The 21,780-nt window shown below is 45.4% G+C and overlaps 1 protein-coding gene and 1 pseudogene across 2 annotated transcripts in view; both read left to right on the top strand.

Annotated features, from left to right (window-relative positions):
- Positions 1 to 218: 218 nt before the first annotated feature.
- Positions 219 to 21,780, top strand: part of ACSL5 (acyl-CoA synthetase long chain family member 5) — a 41,195-nt gene continuing 19,633 nt past the window's right edge. Inside the window, exons 1-3 of one of the 2 annotated variants that reach the window (XM_070432285.1) lie at positions 219 to 321; positions 18,109 to 18,293; positions 21,480 to 21,588. In XM_070432285.1, coding sequence (XP_070288386.1) covers positions 18,138 to 18,293; positions 21,480 to 21,588 — 265 coding nt within the window. In that variant the 5' untranslated portion in view covers positions 219 to 321; positions 18,109 to 18,137. Of the gene's footprint in view, positions 322 to 2,277; positions 2,680 to 18,108; positions 18,294 to 21,479; positions 21,589 to 21,780 lie in introns of those variants that run through there. The other variant, XM_070432284.1, reaches the window with a different exon arrangement.
- LOC139022293 (small nucleolar RNA SNORA25) lies at positions 21,031 to 21,150 on the top strand (annotated as a pseudogene).

Raw genomic sequence — 21,780 nt, 5'->3', positions numbered from 1 at the left:
TTTTTTTTTTTCCCTTCCTCTTAAGCCCATTGCATAACAATCTCCTGTTTTAACCTTTTGCCAAATTCTACACTTCTCACTGTCTGAGGTTACTACGAGTGTTTGAAGAGGTAACTTCTACCTTTGAACTTCTGTTGCAACAGGTTCAAAGTTTCCAGGGGAGCTGGTTGGCCACTCTCAGGACAGTACACATTGCCTTCAGGTGTGGCCAGTCCTCAGTGCTGTGGAAAAGGCAGAGGTGCCTGCCGGCAGTGCTGAGCCCCTACAGCCAGCTGTGAGGGGCCCATTCCCTGCACCCAGGAAGTGAGCGGATCCTTCCAGGTAAGCAGCAGTAACTCTGCCTGCTCTAGAGTTTACATGTCTATGGGAGAGCAGGGATGGGAGGAAAGTGGGACATGTGTACATTCTCAGCCCAAGGCACTTTCAACATGAAATTGCATTTCGTTGAGTAGTCATCTTAGCTGACTTATGTGGGAGGCACAAGAAAGAAAATCAATCAAAACCGGGTGGAGACATTGAAGCGAGCTGAATGCTGGCAGAAGATAGACTTGGAAGAGAAAGTTGTTCATTTTACTAAATACTATCAAAACAGACTTAAACCCTCTGAGGATTATAGACGGAGCCAGGATGTGGGTCTCTTCCATCTTCCATTCAGAAATCTCTGTGTCAATATGGTTAGAAAGGGCATTCATTCATCAGCTGTTGATGGCAGAGTTCCCATTTGGAAGAAAGGAGAAGAAAAACCTTAGCAGACACTCTATCGGGTGCTGGGGTCTCTACTAAGTGCAGGACAGGCATTACCTCATTGGGAGGTGGTTGGTATCGCATTTCATAAACAAATCATGTGCCTCTGGGCTTGAACAGCGTGGCCTGGGCTACACAGCTGAGATGTTGTGGCGAGGCAAGGGTTTGAGTCACGACCAGTGTGTTGCTAAAGGCTGCTATTCGTGTGGATTGCCAAGCCTTCTGTTCTCTCAAATCTCGGGGCTGTTACTCATGTGCACAGAGGACTGACTAGGAATGCAAGTCAGCTAGCCCTTTAGAATGAGCCAGAGTGTTCTGAACTTGAGCATTTGGTTCTGGAGGAAACAATTAGAAATAAAGAGAGGCTCGTCTCTTCCTGGCTCTGAGCTCTTCATCTGGTTGGTAAAAGAAGACAGCACCCAGGGAACAGCCCACGCATTAGAGTGGCCGAGACTCCACGCCCATTCTGCTGTCCTGGGCTCTCCGCTGGGGGAACCTTCCTCTTGGGGGGTTGAGCTGCTGAAACTAAGCCAAGCCAAGTGCTCCTCCAGCCATGAGATGCCCCAGAAGTGGGGTGCTACCCTCATCTTCCTGTACTTCACCTTCTTCCATGTCTTAGGTGGTCTCGGGGAGACCCAGGGACCAACTCCTGTTCTCTGAGATTGTGGCCAGGCTTATCCTGGTGTTTTTAGTTGGAACTTTTTAGGACTCCTCTCTTGGAGAGAGAAGAAATCCTAATCTGGCTGGAAACGTGCTGTTAACTTCCGGGGTGTCTGGGAGGTGGGAGGGAGGAAGGGGGACAGGAAGGGGCAGAAGAACTCGTATTTCTGCTTCTAAGTCTCAGAATGGAAGCTCCCGTGCCCTTCTGTGGCCACAGCCTTCGGCGAATCCAATGAGACTAGTACAGGTCCTGATACCTCTGCTAACCCCCAGGAGACTTTCAGGAGGCCTGAACATTCTAAACAATTTCATAACAATACTAAGAAGGTATTTGCCTTTTCCACGGTCATCGCTGTGTGTGTGTGTGTGTGTGTGTGTGTGTGTGTGACGCTGGGTTTTCCAGAAGCTACTAGATGCGAGCCAGGTCAGTCTGACAGCTCCTGGCACGTGTGCTTGTCTGGAACTGTGCTTTAATTTTCCAAGTTTACCTTGGGGAGGTGAGGGAGGCAGCAGAACGGATTTTTGATTTAAAGTCTGGGGGATGAAAAGGATGAGCTGATGGGTCAGAGGAAGGAAAACAAAGTCTTTCCATTCACCCCTGCCTTCCTGGCCTGGTGCATTGTGGCTTTATCAGCACTGCTTCGGCCTGAGGCAGGTATGCCGGGGATTGAAGAGGGGCTGACACCCCCGGGGGCTGGGCTGGCCTCCGATTCCCCTCGGGTGCAGGGAGTTCTGTGAGGGCTGAGCTGCCTCCGGAGGGACTTCCCTGCTCTGTGACTCTAGCAGGGAGCAGCGTCACTTCCTCGACACACTGTCTGAGGGGCACCTCCTGTCACTTTTGTTTGTTTGATTTTTGTTCTTTGCTCCCTCCGAGGTGGTCAAAGGAGGAAAGGGTGAACAGTGGGATGTGGGCCGGCTGCGTCTCAGCCCTCGGGGCTGGGGTTAAGGCATTTGACAAGCTGCCAGGGTAGGCTTGGCGCCTTCTCCCTCCTGGTCAGACGCTTCCACTTTCAGTTGTAAAAGAAAAACCAGGAAGTGGAGTCCCCGAGCAGAGCACGTTCAGGAGCCCGGCCATGGCCTAACGTGGGGCCGGCAGACGGGGCAGAACGGGGGCACTCTGAGCTGGGCCATCGGTCTGCATGGATGCTCTGAGGCCTCTCAGTCCCTGGAGGTGACAGGGGTGAGGGAAGAAGAACAGGGACTCACGTGCCAGAAGAACTTGGATCAGGAAGCTCCATCGCTGGAAACACTGAGGGATGCGACCCCCCTCCCAGGGTAAGGGGACCGTGTTGAGGGGGGTGTTGAGCAAGGTGTCTTGGGAGCGTGGGGCAGAGGCTGAGAAGGCATTCTGACCCCCCAGCTTCAGCGGATCTAGAGCGGGCTGTGTCCCAGGCACGTGTCAGCACTTTCTCTCCCAGGTCTCTAGGGCCCTCCTGTAGACGCTCCTCTTCAGGACGGGGGAGTGGAAGGAGGAATGTGGAGTATGAGGTAGACTTTCTTCCTCCTGCCTCCCTTGCGGAGGTGAACCACAACCGAGACCTGGTTTCTGGGCCTGAGCATCTGCCCTAGCTCCCATGTGGGCTGGGGGTTACCCTCCATTTTCATGGAGGACTTTGACTCCTTCCTGGGGTAACGGCTGCTGAGTGACTGAGTGATGGAATGGTTCTGAAGGAGCTGGGTCTGTTTAAGGGCAAGGGCCAACAATCTCAGATGAACTTCAAGGATGTTTAAGGAGCGAGCATTAGGGAGGAACTCCACGGTCGGTGCTTTCTGGCTTCTGTGGGTGTCAACCCTTGTGGAGGTTTGAAAAGTAGGATTGAATCGGTAGCTCCAACATGTAGGTGACTGGTGGTCTCTCACAGAGGCAGAGTCTTAGAAATAATTCAATTAAACATATTTAATTTAATGTTAAAAGTAAAAGATGGATTTGGTAAAAAATAGAAATAGAATCATTGGGTTTGCTTGATCGCTTTTGCTATATTCCAGCACGGGAGGCATGCTCTGGCGGTTCCCTCTAATTTACAAGGGTTTGAGATGAGCTTAGAATAATCTTGGAAGAGGCATGGCATATAAAATGTGGTTGGTATCAGTTGTGTGCTTGGCACAATGAAAGGAACAAACCCTAAATAAAACAAGAATCACAGATGCTTTTAGGACAGGCAGATCATATAGCCAAGTAAAGTAAATGGTACATAATAAGATGTCGATAGTGAGGACTCTGGCAAAATGCAAGGCAGGCATACCCCTGAAAAACACATTTTTATTTCTTTCTTTCTTTTTTTTTTTTTTTTAACAAACATTACCCAGACCAAACAGAATGTATTAGCCAGGCATTTGACTTAGATCCTAACCTAAAACAGTAATCTCTCCTAGGCTATATTCTAACCCTTTGAAGACAAAAACACCTACAATAAAATCCGTGCATCATTGAGTTCCTAAATGCTAAGTATACAGTGGGGCCACATATTCTGCAAGGGAGGCTGGGGGGTTAGGGGAAGGGAGAGCATCAGAGAATGAATGGACAGAGGGAAGATGAAGCCAGTTAAACACCAGCTCATAGTAGATACACTTACATTTTTTCTTTTTCTTTTTTTCTTCAATCCTCACCTGTGGACATGTTCATTGATCTTGAGAGAGAGAAGAAGGGAGAGAGGGAAACATTGATGTGAGAGAAAAACATTGATTGGTTGCCTCCCACCCATGCCCCAACTGGGGATCAAACCTGCAACCCAGGTATGTGCCCCAACAGGGAGTCAAACCCGCAACCCTTTTGGTGCATGGGACAACATTCCAACCAACCGAGCCACCCAGCCAGGGTGATACACTCACATTTAATTAAGACAATCTTTTTTTTTTTAATTAAGACAATCTTACGAGGTGGATGGTTTCACCATTTTATGGTTGAGAGCGTAGGCTCAGAGAGGTATGGCAATTTTCCCAAGGTAACAAAGCAGCCAGCTGTCTAATGCTAACACCATGCTCCATCCACTCATGTGTGGAATTAGCCTTTCTTCAGATTTCCTAAAAATTGTAGTTGTGATAAGATTTTTAAGTATGGGAACCAGGGCAGGTATTAAGTTTATATATTTATTAGATATTTTTCAGGTTGACATTTTTCTGGAACTACAATTATTACAGGACCATTCATTGAATATATTCTATGGGGCAGTGCTGTCCTGTTTTATGGGGCCTTTCTCTTGATATTTAAAACGGTCCTGTGAGCTAGGTACTTTGTTCCATAGGTAGAGAAACTGAGAGTTAGAAAGAAAGAAACTGGACTCGGTGTGCAGAGATTGGAGCTGGACTTTGAACTCTGAATGCGTTTAGTTCCAAAGGCAAGCCATGACTCAGTTTCTGAGGAACCCAGTTTAGTGCATGGGCCAAAGAATTGGAAACTGGGAGAAACCCTCCTTTGACCATCCTCCCACTTTTTTCAAATCCAGAGAGGCAGAAAGCAGATTGGTGGCTGCCAGGGACTGGGAGGAGAGGAATGGGGAGTAACTGCTAAATGGGTTCAGGGTTTCCTTGGTGGATGACGAAAGTGCTTAGGACCTAGATAGAAGTGGTGGTTGGCCAACATGTCAATGTTCTAAGTGCCACTGAATTGTTCACTTTCAAATGGTTAATTTCATGTGAATTGCACCTCTAAGAAGTCCCCCCACCTCCGGGCAGAGGAATTCCCAAACCAGACTTTGGCAATATTTTAGAAACCAGGAGTGACGTGTCTGCTCCTGTCTGTCTCATATGCCCGGCCAGCGATGCACTGACCCTCATTTGGGATTCAGCCTGGGGTGAATCTTGGGCAGCATCTTGCAAGGGCGACGTGTCCCCAGCTGTCCTGAGTTCATCACTGCTCATGTCACACTCTGCTGTAAACTCTGCTAGGTCTGTTTCTCCCCTAAGTGACTCTGTCCTGAGGTCAGAAATGGGCCCTTCTTCTTTCCTCTGGCACAGGGCCTGATATTTCCCAGGCTCTTACTTCATTCATGTTGTTTGAATAAATACATGAGTTTTGGAAGGTCAGGCAGCCCTTGTACTGCTATGGGAAGGCCATGGTACCCCCCTCTTCAGGGAAGCTGGTAGTAGATCTCTGGGTTCCCAGTGGTCTTTCTATTGTAAGAGTTATGAGGTTGTGAAGGCTTGTAGGAGAATGCAGGGGTGGGGTAGAGTGAGAGGAGGTGGGTGGGTCGGAGCTCAGAGGTCTACCATGCCCTCTCCAGCTACAAATCCTCCATTTAAATAGAAATGAGGAGTTGTTAAGACCTTTGCACATAAGTTGAAAGATGGTTATAGAATGAAGACCTTGATGATCTCCTCTCATTTGGGATGTCTCAAAATAGAACATCTGATACTGACAATGAGTTGGAAACAGGTGAGTGGAAGGGGAGCTAGTCAACTGAGAACTCCCCATGTGCCCAACAGTGTACCAGAAGGCCCACCCAGTCTCCCATTGGAGCAGAGATTACCACTGGCCCCTTCTTGTACACAGTTGAGTGAAACTTACACTCAGTGACATTGTCACTGCCTGCAGGGCCACACATCTAGTAAGTAGTAGAGCTATTGCTTTGGAACTTGAAAAGGCAATGACCTTAAAAGTTTGCCCCTGGAAAGGAGACTATGGGCAATAAAGCTTATTTGCAAATTGGATCTGGTGACTCCTGACCATTGGCCAAACCAGGTAGCGTGAGGGCTGATTCCACAGAGAGCCCAGGTAGCAAGGTCTCTTTCACAAATTCTTGCATCACTCTGACCTTATCCTGACATGGTGACGGGACCTAGCACTTTGTCCAGCCTATCTTTTTACAGGCTCTCTTATCATATCCAGTAGACCTCTGATACTGGTTTTCCTGACCTCAGTCCTCTCATAAATCACTTGGTCAGCAACAGGCTTGGGGAGCTTTGGGGGTGCAGGCTTTTCCTAAGGGAGGGCTGCTGGACTGATTTGTGAGAAACCTGATGGTGATCCAGTTGGATTTGCCACTGCCTGTCACCAGCCTATCGATGAGTGTCTCAAGAACTATCCCAGGCTACCTTCATGGACTGAGTTATTTGATCTAATGAGGGCTTTCTTATTAAATATCACTCGGCTCAACTGGCCAAGGCTCTCTGGTGTTTGTGAATTGAAATGACTCCAGTGGTGTGGTGTCAACACCAGGCCCCACGCACTGTCTCGTTCAGCCTTCTTGGAGGCTTTTTCTTCAACTAAATCAGAAATATCCCTTCACCATCCCATCCCCAAATGTCCTGCTTTTCCTGCTTTAGTGCCTCTAGCCATATTAGCTGTCACCCACATCTGGGTATCATCCGACCTAATGCAGTGACTGGTATCCATGGAAACAGTAGATGGGGACACCCAGAAAACATTTAAGAAGGATGGTTCGATGACAGTGATCCTGGCTGGACTCATAGCTGAGGGTTTATATTGCCATTGGTGTCATCAATAGGGTCATCATCCTTGATTGATCCTGGGAATGAGACTATTGGCAATAAAGTCAGGGGATCTAGACCCTTGAGGGTCTAGAGCAGTGGTTCCCAAACTTATTTGGCCTACGGCCCCCTTTCCAGAAAAAGTATTACTCAGCCCCTGGAAATTAATTTTTTTAAAATTTTAATAGCAGTTACTCATCGCCCCCAAATGCACCTGTGGCCATCACCGCCCCCCTGGATCGCTGCAGCGCCCACCGGGGGGCAGTAGCGCCCACTTTGGGAATCACTGGTCTAGAGCTCCATACCTTTACCTTCACCCACTGCAGTCTACACGAGCCTCTCCCTTCTCCAAATTCATTAGCCCATGTCCCACACACTGAATCCTTCTCTAAGTATTTTCAGTGTTTGATAGACTCGTAAATCCTCAAAGGGCAGAAACTGTATCTTCTAAGTGTTTTTCTCTCTGCACATGGCACAGTGCTAGGCACACATGGATCCAAGATCTTTGTTGGCCTTATTAAAAATAAGTTATAAGTCAATTTAAAGTGCAGAGAATAAGTGAATCTCTTGCCATTCACATACTTCTCCAGCCCACCGGATGCTCTCAAAACTGGGGCACATCCCATAGAGCATGTGTTTACTGCCTGAATAACTGGCTTTATTCCCTACTATGCACTCTACGTGTGCTTTCCCCATGCTGAGCACACTGCCTAGCACATAGTAGGTGCTCAGATAGTCAAATGCTTGCGGAATGAGTGGACCTTGGCTTCATTTGGGCCAGGCTACTTAGCATTGTCCTTGCCATGGCATGAAGCCCCTGGCTGTGGCATTTCAGAGGAGGGCTCAGCCGATTCTGCCCGCCTCTGCATTGATACGAAGTGACAGGTGCACATCATGTCATTGCAGGATTGAATTCTGAGACCTGTTTTCTTCAACAGATCCCCTTCCCTAGTTACCTTGCTCTGAACTTGTGCCAGTAGTGAGCGAAAGGGCAAGGTGGCCCAGGCACTGTGTTGGGCACAGTGGACTCTGAAAGCCTGGCAGCCTCTGCCTGGAAGTTCTCACAGCCTAAGTTGTTCACAGAATCGCAGGAAGCCTCCCTGAGACCTGAACCCATTCCTCACAACCCTCCTGAGCTCTGGTGCCTGCAGCTTTTCCTGTGCGAATTGGCAGCAAAGCTATCCCCAAAGGATATGCACCGAAACCCTCACGATTTATTGCTGGGGTGCCTGCTGGCGGGCCAGGGCACCTGTCTCATGCCTAGCCCTCGCCCTCTCCCTGCCAGCTGCCTTCCATGTTGGAACTGTTACCGTGTGGCCTAGCAATTGGGCTAGAAAGAGTGACATGGGGGAGCTTCCTATCACTTTCTTGTGTTAATTATTGAAACTCTCACAGAATCTCTCCGTGGTGTGGAGGTGACTACTGGGCCAGCCTCCGGGGTTGAATAGGGATCTCCTTCGGTAATGCTGTCTTCTTGTCCTGCCTGGCATGGCCCGGGGTAGGTGAGAAGGGCCCTTTCTCCTCTGTCTTGGGCCATCCCCCGGTGTGTGTGCTTCAGAGCAGGCTGGGCACCAGGTCCCCGGAGGAGGAGAGCCACCTGTGCCTGGTGCCCTGGCCTTGCTTGGTGGAGAAGGTTACTGTAAGTCACCTGAGCACCGCTGGTGAGTGGCTGGCAAGTTATCTGTAGGCTCATAGGTCAGGAACTTATGCCAACATCTTTCCTCAGCAGCCTGAGGCCCTGGGACTGAAATGTGATCTCTGCTCTGGTTTCTTATCTGCTAAAGAAATGAATGAAAAGTGTTTCCACCCCCAGAGCTGCTGTGGGACTGGCCTGCTCCGTGGCTGAGAGCACTGCGCTCACCAGCGCTGGGGAAAGGCGAGTGTGGCTTTGGTGGTGGGGCAGCTGCACGTTTAGAAACAAAGCGAGGCTGTATTCTCAGGGGTGCTGGCAGGAAATGCCGCCCCACCCCCTGAAAGGTGGGGCAACTTCCTCCGTCAGCTGCCAAAGTCCAGGGCTGGATAATTTGGAGTTGTTCACTTTACGGTTTGTTGAGGATAGCATGCATATTTCAGATCCAGTGATAAGTGATACATACTCTCAAGTGTCACTTCCCTTCGGAGACCTACTCTAACCTCCTTGATTAACAACCACAAAACATAACCCTGATGAACCCTCAATCCTCCTTTTCTAGTTTATTTTTTTTTAATTCCATTTTTAAAAATATAATCTAGGTATTGTTTAGGCTTGTTGTCAAACTCTCCAATAAAATACAGCCCCGCCAGGGTGGGGTTTTCACTGCTGCTTCCCAGCCCCTGGAATGATGCCTGATACACACTCAAGCACTTAAATATCTTTGGCTGATGATTGCACACTCGGAATTTCTGGAAAATCCATTCATGATTTTCCCTCTCCCGTCTGTCTTTTTCTATGAGGAGTATGCATTTAGCAACACAAAAACATGCACATTGTCTGATCATGGTTGTTGCTGCTTTTCTTTCTACTTTCCATATCAAGGCATACAGATCTTCTTTATTCTTTTCCATATCTGCCAAGAGTTCCACTGTATCAGTGCTATGACTTATTTGGTTACTCTCCTGTCAAGGAAGGCTCTCCTGGTCTCCGGCATTATAAACATTTTTCTTTCCTTCCTCCCTCCCTTCCTTCCTTCCTTCCTTCCTTCCTTCCTTCCTGCTTTCCTTCCTTCCTGCCTTCCTTCCTGCCTTCCTTCCTTCCTTCCTTCCTTCCTTCCTTCCTTCCTGCCTTCCTCCCTTCCTTCCTCCCTTCCTTCCTGTTTTGTTGTTGTTAATCCTTACCCAAGAATATTTTTTCCATTGATTTTTAGAGAGAGTGAAAAGAGAGGAAATTGAGGGGAGACAGAGAGAGAGAGAAAAAAAAAAACATCGACACATCAATTGGTTGCTTCCAGGCTGGATCGGATCAAACCTGCAACCCAGATACGTGCCCTTGACTAGGAATCGAACCCGAGACCCTTCGGTGTGCAGGTCAATGGATAGCCACTGAATCACACTGTCCAGGGCGATAAACACTTTTATAGATTTAATGATGATGAGCAGAAGAGCTGATACCTGAGACTATGCATCAGGCACTGTTCTAAGCACTTTACAGGTACATTAACCCCTTTAGTCATGGGGACAGCCTTCTGAGGCAGAAATTATTACCATTTTCCAGATTAGAAACCATACAGCGGGGATCTACCCCAGGTCACAAAGAAGATGACCAAGCAGGGTTTGAGCCCGAGTCGTCTGACTCACATCCTTCACAGGTCCCTTACACAGGCACATGTGATGCACTGGATTGAACTGGTATCTTTCTACAGGAAAAATTACTAGCAGAGTCATTAGGTCAAAGGGCACACATACTGAATTGTGGTCAAGGGCAAGGGGCACATCTCTAAGGAGGCTGCACCAAATTTATCTCCATGACTCACAGCACATTTTGCACTATTTCATCATGACTAACCTAAGGGGTGGGGAAAGGCATTTCATTTAAATGTGCATTTAAAAAATTTAATTCTTTATTGTTTAGAGTATCACATATGCCTCCTTTTCCCCCCCATTGACCTCTCCCTGGTCGTTTCCACCCCCCTAGCACATGCCCTCACCCGCCTACTGTCTGTGTCCATGGGTTATGCTTCTATGCATGCATACAAGTCCTTTGGTTGATCTTCTCCCCACCCCCTGCATTCCCTCTGAGGTTGGATGGTCTGTTCGATGCTTCTATGTCTCTCAATCTCTTTTAGTTCATCAGTTAATGTTGTTCATTATATTCCACAAATGAGTGAGATCATGTGATATTTACCTTTCTCTGACTGCCTTATTCCACTCAGCATAATGCTCTCCAGGTCCATCCATTAAATGTACATGTTTTAAAGCTATAAGTGAAGTTGAATGTTTTTCCCTAATTTTAAGTAACCTGTAGCTGAGATTTACTCTCCTTAAGAACCAATGCTCTACCATACCAGGCTTTTATCTGACTGTTTAAGTTTTCTGAAACAAGATCGTTGTCTCAAATCATGTTCTTTTTAATTTCTTAGTAATGAAAAAATGACATTGGATACAGAAGAGTAAAGTGGTGTAAGAAAAGCCCTTAGTTCAGGGCTCTGAGGAAACTGGGTGAAGGAGCTTGATATAGAATGAATATCTGGCTTTCATTCATTGCATATTAAGGAGAAGGCTATCAGACCTTCCAAGTATGCTCATGAAATGATTGGTTTGTAATGTTCTATTGACCTTTTGCCATTACTTTGGAATTTGTCTAGAAATATTGACTACGTATTTAAGGACTGAGGTGGTTGTCTCCTGAATGAGGGGTGACAGGAATTTAGGGAAAATAACAATGGAAGCTGAATTGCAATTTAATGCCCAGCCAATGAACCCAAACTTTCATATACAGCCTCTTCAATAACACACTGGTCCCATTGGAGTCATTATGAGTTGTGAAAACTTGCAACCTAGTCTCTAGGAGAAAGTAACTCCAAATGGAAGAAGGTGTTAACTAATTGGGTGTGAGAACTTGGGGACTCTGGTCTCCCATTTAATGAGCTTTCTCTCGCCACAGAATAAGCCCATACATGCAAGAGGACAGAGAAACCAATCAAATCCAAATGAGTGTGCCACTTGCTAGGAGGCAGACTTTTTAAAAAATCTATAATTATATTTTACATCTCAATATTTCATAGAAAGTAATTAGTTCTTCAGGCCTCAAAGCAAAGATAATTTGCTTGAATTCCAGAAACCCAGGGTAACAGAATTATTTATTTCTAGGCTGGACTTTCTGGCTACTTACCACTATAGATGACTTTATTTGATAAGATTTATTCTGTAGGTTCTACCAAGTCTGGGGTTGACTGATCCTGAGTGATCCTTGATATGTGTTAGAAATACATTCTTTTTGCCCTAGCTGGTTTTGCTCAGTGGACAAAGCGTCAGCCTGCAGACCGAAGGGTCCTGGATTTAATTCCAGTCAAGGGCACCTACATCGGTTGGGTTGCAGGCTCCTCCCCCACCTGGGCCCTGGTCAGGGCACATGCAGGAGGCAACCAATTGATGTGTTCCTCTCACATCAATATTTCTGTCTGTCTTTCCCTCTCTTCCACTCTCTCTACAAAAAAAAAAAAAAAAAAAAATGAAAAAAATGTCATCAGATGAGGATTAAAAAAAAAAAAGAAAGAAATACATTCTTTTTTACCACCCACCACCCCTACCCCACTACCTTGCCAAAATATTGACTTAGGAGTACTCATCTCAAGATTCCCAGAATGACTTGTGATGATCTAAGTCAATGATGGCGAACCTTTTGAGCTTGGCGTGTCAGCATTTTGAAAAACCCTAACAACTCTGGTGCCATGTCACATATAGAAATTGTTTGATATTTGCAACCATAGTAAAACAAAGACTTATATTTTTGATATTTATTTTATATATTTAAATGCCGTTTAACAAAGAAAAATCAACCAAAAAAATGAGTTCGTGTGTCACGCGTGTCATAGGTTCACCATCACTGACCTAAGTTTAGGGAGTTTGGGGGAAGTTTTACTAAGGAAAAAATGGGTTCACTAAGAGTCATTAGAACAGACAATTCTGAACCAGAAAACTGGTCATTTATTTAGCAACCACTCATTGAAAGTTTACTGTGTTGTGTGCCAAGCACAGTGCAGGCACTGGAGGCACTGAAATGAACAGAAGAAGAATCCTTGTTCCAATTAGAACATCAATTCCAGCCCTAACCGGTTTGGCTCAGTGGATAGAGCGTTGGCCTGCGGACTCAAGGGTCCCAGGTTTGATTCCGGTCAAGGGCATGTATCTTGGTTGCGGGCACATACCCAGTAGGGAGTGTGCAGGAGGCAGCTGATCGATGTCTCTCTCTCATCAATGTTTCTAACTCTCTATCCCTCTCCCTTTCTCTCTGTAAAAAATCAATAAAATATATTTTTTAAAAAAAATAAATAAATAAAATAAAGAAATTCCGTAGGGTCAACAGATGATAAGGGGCCAGGACTATTTTGGAGAGCGAACGGTGTCACGGAAAAGAGAGAGCAAGGTTCATGGTAGTGACTGGGGTAAAAAGGGCAATATTTAATAGGGTGATCAGAGCAAACCTCTGAGGAAGTGGCATTTGAGTTGAGACCAGACCTATAAGCCTATGTAACCATTGCAGATCTGGGAAACAGTGCTCCAGGCCAAGGGAAGAGTAAATACAGAGACTCTAAGTTAGAAATGAACTTATGGCCGAAACCGGTTTGGCTCAGTGGATAGAGCGTCGACCTGCGGACTGAAGGGTCCCAGGTTCGGTTCCGGTCAAGGGCATGTACCTGGGTTGTGAGCACATCCCCAGTAGGAGATGTGCGGGAGGCAGCTGATCGATGTTTCTCTCTCATCGATGTTTCTAACTCTCTATCTCTCTCCCTTCCTCTCTGTAAAAAATCAATAAAATATATTAAAAAAAAAAAAAAAGAAAGAAATGAACTTATGGTTGATCAAAATTTGAATGTTAGGGTAGAAGGGGCCATTTAGGGATTTTATTCAAAGAAAATTAGACGTAATGAAGAAATACTGTTCTAAATCCACAAAGAAGAAAAACCCAAAGCTGAATATGGGGTGATCATAACCTAGACACCAAGGCTGCTCCTGGGAGCTCGCAAGCAGAAGGGGTCTTTCAGCTAGCTCGGGAATTAAACAGGTAGGTGCCAGAAGATGAGCGACATGGCTATGGCCATCCATACCACCAGACAACGAAAGGCCCTGGAGTGAATCAAGGGGAATGGCTGGGGGCAAATTGGCACCCAGGGGTGTGGGTCGGAGGCATGTCACTGTGACCACATCAGAGTGGAGGAAGCTTTCCACTTGGGACCTTCCTAATACGCACTGTGGCTTGCTCCACCACCTTCAGATAACTTGGAACAGGAACTCCAAGATAGAGCAAAACACAGCTCTCTTTCCTCTTTTCTTTACCACTATTGCACTGCTCCCTACCCACACTTTCCCAACTAGGAGTGACGTAAAGGGAAGAGGAAATGCTATCTCACCAATTGCTTGCAGGGCATTCTGTGAAGTGGCCAAAACAGAATTGTAATTTGAGTGACACAGGACACACGACGGAAGCAATGGTGGCTTTTCCCTCATTCATTTGAGCACATATGTGTTAACAATTTCTAAAGGTTGGAATGGTTACCCGAGCTTCCCAGTCAGGATGGCATAACCCAACCTGAAGGTCTTACCTTCTCTCAGGCCCTCTGTTTCTCCCAATTATAGTGAGAGTTACATGACAGGGGCACAAATCCTCTCTAGCGGTGGGTAGCATTACAAGGTTAAAAACATGTGTTTAGTGCATTAAAAAGAACCTACCTGTTTAATTCCCGAGCTAGCTGAAAGAGCAGACCACAGAATGGGGGAAAATATTAGTGAATCATAAAGGTCTCTTACAACCCAAAACTAAAAAGACAACCAATTTTAAAATATGGGCAAAGGACTGGAATAGACATTTCTTTACAAAAGAAATGCAAATGGCCAATAAGCAAATGAAAAGATGGGCTAATTTAGCAGCCATATGAAGGGATGAAGAACTGATACATAACATGGACAAATCTTTTTTTTATTGTTAACACTATTACAGATGTCCTCCTTTGCCCACCTCTACCCAACCCCTACCCCCCAGGCTTTCACCACATAACTGTCTGTGTCCACGGGCTATGCATATATGTTCTTTGGTTAATCTCTTCCAGTTCCGCCCCCCCCCCCCCACCTTCCTCCTCTCTGAAGTCTGTCAGTGTGTAACATGGATTAATCTTGAAAATATTATACTGAGTAAAAGAAATCACACACAAAGAGTCACATATTATATAATGCCATTTCTATGAAATATTCAGAATTAGCCAATCAATAGAAGCAGAAAGTAAATTTGAGGTTCCTGAGGTCTGGGAGGAGAAGAGAATGGGGAGTGACTGCTTAATGTGTTACAGGATGTCCTTTCTGGAGTGATAACAATATTTTGGGATTTATTAGAGGTGATGGTTGTACACCTCTAATGGGGTGATGGTAGTTATGAATGAACTAAATGTCCCTAAATTGTACATTTAAAAATGATTAATCCTGTGTTACTCAAATTCTACCTCAATTTTTAAAAATGTGGGGAGGCAGGGAGAGACCGGCTGACAGTCTGAGCCGATCCTGTTTGAATTGGATACCAGGTCAGTAATAGGAAAGCACACTATTGCAGGTGCCACACAGCGACATCCTTCGGTGGCTTCCGACATCCAGTGCAGGCAAGGTGCTGCTGTTCTCCTGAAGCCGGTCTTGGCATTCATAACACCTCCCCTGTTTGTGAGGAAGTGGTCAGTCTCATTCCATTCGTGGGCAGTATGACTGGAATGTCTAACAGAAGCGCTCAGTGGCGGACCACCGTCCAGGTTAAACCACATGTGTTTTTGTTCATCCCAAACCAGACACTTACCATTTGAGCCAAGAGTTAAAATGGAGGTTTCATAAAAATCCAGTGTTCCAGGTTTTCTAGGGAGAAAAAAAAATCTGACCATCTGGTGACCTCAAGCTGATATTACTACATGATAACAATCAGTCAAGGTTGACAGCAGATACTGCCTCTCTTCCTCTCTCTCTCTCTCTCTCTCTCTCCCTCTCCCCTTTTCTCTCTTTCTCCCTGTCCCCCCCCCTCTCTCCCCTCCCTTTATGCTACCTGCCAGGCTATTGGCCCCTCCCCCATCCCATACCGCCACAACTGAACATAAATTTCACCTTTAGACCCTCTTTTAAAGCCGTTGTTTGCCAAGTCTCCCATTGAATCTGCCATCTGTAGGAAGAGGGCAAAGTCCTCAGTGCAGCAATGTGTTCTCATAGCTGAGAAGGGGGCGTGCAGGTAAGAACCTCTTAATTGGACAGGGGCACTGGGGCAGAGAGAAGGATCCTGGAGCATAAGACACTACGGGACTGGTGGCAATGTCCCAGGCCGAGGGGAGGGGCTGACGGTGGGCAGGATGGGCGAAGGCAGAGCAGGCTTCTCCTCCCTTTGGCACTGCTTTCTGCTCTGTCAATTTCATAACCCTCCCGTCTGCGCCGGCCTCGGTTGGGGTGGCCGGCCTTAGAATCCTGTTCTGTATGGCTGGCTCTTGAACAGGTGCTGCCTCCCGGAGAGCCACTCAGCACACAAGTCCAGGTAAGGCTGGATTCAAGAAATCCCTGCTCTCAGAATCCTGGCAGACAGTCACAATAGCACCTATTGTTACACAAGGTAGCACCTGTGGGGCCTTGCTTTTGTTCTTGCTTTGTTGTCTTTTCCTTCCCCTAAACACAATGTGGAAGAAACCAAGGAGTTGGAGACTGTCATCCCAGTCTCGGGAAGTTCACTTTTCCTCCATAAAATGGAGAGGGACTACTCCAAACTCAGGTGATAACCAATCAGGGGGCAGATAAATGGTGAGTGACTCAGGGTTTCTTGAGACTGTTCTCACTCCCACACCAAATTCCTAAGTTTTACAGCCTTAGTTAGCACGGAGTGAGTGTGTTCCTTGATAGAAAACGTTCTGGATGACAGCTAGTGGCAGCTGCCCCACGGTTCAAAGGGCGATGATTATCTTGATCCGATAAAACGTTTCATTGGACTCGCCTTGCTCTTGTGATTTGAAAAGTGAATGTTTGGCCTCATCTTTGAGATACTGTTTCATAGGGCATTGAAGTAAACTTTGAGGAATGCAAATTCTGAACGTCCTTTGCTGTCACCTGTAAGCTGCCAGACAAATCAGTCTCCTTGAACTTGGGAGTTCTACCCGTGAGTTGTGGCTTTATAGATTTTAATGGGGAAGCAGCAATGAAAATGGTAAATGAACTTGGATAAGTCACTTTACCCCCTGGGAGCTTCTATATTGTTGTCTGTAAAAATGCTACTTTAGGACATTGGTCAGATTAAATTAGGTAATTCATGCAAACAACTTATCCTGTTATTGGTCCAAAATCTGTGGGTCCAACACTTCAAACCATCAAAATTCAAAACATCAGAGTTCAGGGTGAGGAAAGTTTGATTGATAAGAAGGCACCAACTGAGAAGATGGGAGACCTGGTGGTTCCTCAAATCTGTCTTAAGAAAGTGCAGAGTTCAAGCTTCTTTTATGTCAAGGGAGGGAAAATGAGAGGGGATGTTTTCGTAAATGTCAAGCTCCAAGCAGAATTCCTCTGATGATTACCATATCTATATGCAAGACAAAGCAGGCGCTATTAGTGGGAGGGCCAGGGAACAAGAAAGGCTTGAACTAGGTGGAGTCCAGTGCCTTTCATTCCGTTACAAGCCCAGGGCTTGGCATCAAGTCAGTGCTCCTGTGTTTGCTGCGTTACTATTCTCATCAGTGTGAAAGCTCTGAGGCAGGAGTTGGTTCCTAGGACCTGCCCAGACTTTAGTCCCTTCTATTAGCGTAGTTTCAAAGTGTTCCTCTTGGCTGGGAGCGACAATAGAAGATGTGTTGGAAGAAGGCTTTGTCGCTCTTGGTTTCTTGAGGTCTCTTCCTGGCCCAAATCTCCCGGGCTCACCTGCCACCATGTGCCAGGCCCATTTTCCAGCATCCTTTCTGCCTACCTGATCATGTGGCTTCCAATAAAAAAATGTTTCCCCCAGAATCCTCAGAGGACAGCACATTGGACCTAGTAAGCCCCTCCTGATGCTTTAAAAAGACAGAAAGCAATGAGCAAGGCATATCGGGCCAGCAGGAAATGTCCTTCATGCGGAGCACTTGATTTCTAAAATCTGTGGTTTCACCTCTACAGAGGTTCCCTCTGCCATTTGGTTCATCCTAGAGACATCCAGCCGGAAGGGTCCTTCTTGACCCTCGCCTGCCTGGGCAAAGGGAAGCTCTCTGAAGCACCATCCTCTGACTGCCAGCTTATGTTGGGTCCAGAAGGCTGCTTCTAGGCTTTGTGGGCCAGAAATAAAGGAAGAGTCATTCCTCAAAATTGTCTGGGAAATGATTAACTTGTTTCCTTTGATCCTTTCCACCTTGTGGGAGGACAGTCAAGTAGCAGCTGGGTACAGTAGAACACATTCTATTATCTTCAACATTGCTAAGGGAAACAGTGCGAAGAGAAAAATAAATCCTGCTCCTAGAGAGGTCCAACCCTGGCTTTTCGGAGGAGTAGAAGCCGTGTGTGTGTGTGTGTGTGTGTGTGTGTGTGTGTGTCCTTCTATAAACCTAGAAGGACTGAGTAAAAAGATACAGCCATTTCCTCTAACTTTTTGTTTCCTTCTCTCTTTTTTTTTAGGCCTGCATTTCCTGCTGCTATTCACCAAGATGCTTTTTATCTTTAACTTCTTGTTTTCCCCACTTCCAACCCCGGCACTGATCTGCCTCCTGACATGTGGAGTCGCCATCTTCCTGTGGCTCATCAACAGACCTCGCCCAGTTCTGCCTGCGGTTGATCTGAACCACCAGTCCCTGGGAATCGAGGTAACTAACTTAACTATCACCTTTCAGTGTATCAACATAGATCAAACCCAAACTGTGTGTAACTCAAGACATTGGTATAACTCATGAAGTGGGTAGGGTGTCACATGGGAAAGTAATCCTTTTAGGTTAGTAGTCAACATTTAAACTTCTACTAATGACACATTATCCTTCATAATAAAAAGGAAAACTCAGCTAGGTCTTAAGACACCAGTAATCCAGATCGGGGTTGTCAAACTACAACCCACAAGGAAAATCCACCCTTTTTCAAATGGGCCTAGCAAGATAAGAATGGTTTTTACATTTTTAAAGGGATATGTAAAAACTAAAACAAGGAATAGATCATGTGTTCCACAAAGCCTATTTACTATCTATCCTTTTACTGTAAAAGTTTGCCAATGTATGATCTAGAGCAGTGATTTTGAACTGGTGTGGTGCAAGAATTTTTTTTATACACCATACCTGATTGTTCAGTCAGTGGCACTGACCTCTTTTCCCTTAGATTGTCAAATATAAAAAAATGACAACAGCCAACACAACAATAGCCATCCAGTGTGAATGAATCAATATTATACCTATGTTTTTTTGTCAAATCAGCCAAAAATATATTTTTTAGTAATTAGTTTATGTGTTCTATGAGATGAAAAGGTTTAAAATGGCTGATCTAGATGACAGAGTCAGGACTTTGGGGTTAGGAGAATATTTTTATTGAGATACCCAGTGTCTGAAAATGGAATGTGAGTTATTTAGTTAAATTCCCGCTTTGAGTTAATATTGATTCTTAAAACAGGCAGAAGTTGAACCTTTCCCTTCAATTCCCCCCACTTACAGCAAATCATACAGCTTCTTATATCACTGAGCAAAGGAAAAGCTCTAAGAATGTTCTCTTCGTCATTTTTCGTCTTCAACCCTTTTCAGAGAAAGAAAGCATTCCCATTCCTTTGTAAAGCTAACCCCCTTCTGATCTTTTATTGAACTTCTTTCCTCTATGTGAGACTCTGATTCAGAGTTAACTGCGCTGCCCACCACGTTCCCTTTTATTCTGGTGCATTTGTATGATTGTCCTCTCCCACTGATCCTGCTGCTTCAGGCTACCATCTCTTTCCACTCCTTCCTTTTTCCACCAGAGTTCTTTAAGAGTAGTCTGTTGATTTCCTCATTTAAACTTTAACCCTCAGATGTCAGACCTTTACTACTACCATCTCCCCAAACTTCTCTGGGTCACTCATAATCTAACTTCCAAATTCAATGGTTTCTCCTTCAACCTTCCTCTCAATTGATTTGGAACTTCTTTTTACAACGTCTCTTTTTGCCTTTCATAACCTTCAACGAAATTTCTTTCTAATTCCAAGACAGCCTTTCTTTGCCTCTGAGGTTTTTTCCTCTTCTCAGCCTAGAGTTTCAGCATCACCATCTCTTCATTCCTCGAAAGCAGGGGTCGGCAAGCATGTTCTGTGAAGGCCAGACAGTTCAGGCTTTGCAGGCCATATGGGCTCTGTTGCAACTATTCAACTCTGTTGTTGTTGTGTGAAAGCATCAGACAATATGTAATTGAATGAACATGGCTCTGTTCCAATAAAACTTTATTTGTAAAGCAGGTTCAGGCCAGATGTGAGTTCAGACCAGAGTCTGCCATTCCCTGCTTTAATTCCTCACATCTGAGAAAATCCTCCCTCTCCTATGACTTGGAAATATACCTAAAAGGCAATGACACCCAAACCTGACTTTCAAGTTCTGACCTTTCCCCTGAGTTCCAGTCCACCTCAGTGACACTCAAGTACCTCAAGGTCAATGAGTCTCTTTATTGCATGTCATCTCCCTAAACACACACGCACACACGCACACACGCGCACACACACACACACACACACCATAATCTTTCCTGTTTCCCTTCCTGCTCCATCGTAGTTAAATGCATCTCTTCTTATCCAGTTGCCTAAAGTTGAATGCAAATCACTTTTCATTGTTCCTTCTTCCTCAGCCCATCTCTGAAAACAGATGGCAAGACCCTATCTTCCTTTACTAGACAAAAAACTTTTTTTAACCTCTTGACTTAATGCGACATCTCGTGGAAATCTTCCCCATTGCTCTAGACAATTCAGAGTTCATGTGTTAGCCTGCACTTGAATGGCCCCTTTTTTTATGCTTATGTAATTGATGCCTGCTTCTCTCTAGACTAACTTTCATGAGGGTTGGACCGTGCCTGTAACTCCAGTGCAGCTCCAAGATCCACATGAAGCCCTGGAGTTCCAGCTGACTTTTCTAAACACATCCCTAGCCACTCCCTCTTTCTCAAATACCCTGTTCTCTGGCTGCCCACCAGGCTCTGCAGTGTGTTTTCTTGCCCTGGTGCTTTTGTTCAGGCTGCTCCTTCACTCTGAATCATCCTTCTCTCCCCTCTACCAATCCACATCTTCTTGTTCAATGCTTATTTATCTTTAAAGGATAAACAAGCCATTGAAATATCACTTCTTCTCTCTAGCTTTTTTACTTAATACAGAATTGGTGTCTTCATTAGTTTCCCAAATATATTTTATTTCAGTATGTACATCACAGTATTATATTTGTGTGTGTTTTCCCTTCTTACACCCACACTCCAAAAGCTTTCACTTATGAGGTGCTCATGGTCAGCAATTTTGTCTTAACTTACGTTGCGTCTATAGTGTCTAGAACACTGTATGAATTTCATAGATGTCTAAACTTGGTATGAATTTTTAAAGGATAAAACATAATATTATATAGATCATTTCAAAGAGAGGTTGTAGGATCAAAACCAGGAACTCTTAATGCTGTGACCTAAGATAGAAGTTCTCTGTAACAGACACTCAATAGTGCTATGTTTTCCTGGGGAGATATAAGGTAAAACAAAACAAAAACCAAACAAGAAAACCTACATGATCATTTCTCGTGTGTGTTATGTGTATGTGTGTGTGTGTGTGTGTATGTGTGTGTGTGTGTTCCTAGAAGGGTGGTGGGAGATGGCTCAAAAAATATCTGTGATAGTCTCTGGGTTTCTATGATGTGGAGACTTCAGTTTTGAGATTAAAGACTTGATTGATTGAATAGGATGGGAGGGGGGTTCCTGTAACCTCAATGGTCAGCATTTACATTCCCTTCTATTCAATTCATAAGGGTTTGGAAAGGGTGGCGAGAGACTCGGCTTGCCCTAAATGTGGCCTTACATCTTAGGGAGGAGCGAGGAAGAATGCTCGCGAGAAGAGCAATGAACTCCTAAGCTACTACTTCTCAGATGCCAAGACGATGTATGAAGTTTTTAAAAGAGGACTTGCTGTGTCTGGTAAGCCTGGCAGTCTCACCTGACTTGTGAGAAGACTCAGATTGGGGTGTTGTTCTCTAACTGCTTCCCTGTCTCACTTCTAAACACCTAGTTGTGGTCTGGGTAGAATCCCTACATATGAAATGCAGGGCACATTACCAGTGTTGGAATGGAGGCAGGAATTAGAAAATCACAATGTCGGGAAGCAATGCA

Source organism: Myotis yumanensis, unplaced genomic scaffold, assembly GCF_028538775.1.
Source record: "Myotis yumanensis isolate MYYU_CA2020_CCGP unplaced genomic scaffold, mMyoYum1.0.hap1 SCAF_13, whole genome shotgun sequence".
In the NCBI taxonomy this organism is placed as follows: Eukaryota; Metazoa; Chordata; class Mammalia; order Chiroptera; family Vespertilionidae; genus Myotis; species Myotis yumanensis.
The sequence above is the reverse complement of the archived record's forward strand: the minus strand, read 5'-3'. Positions and strand labels throughout refer to the sequence as shown.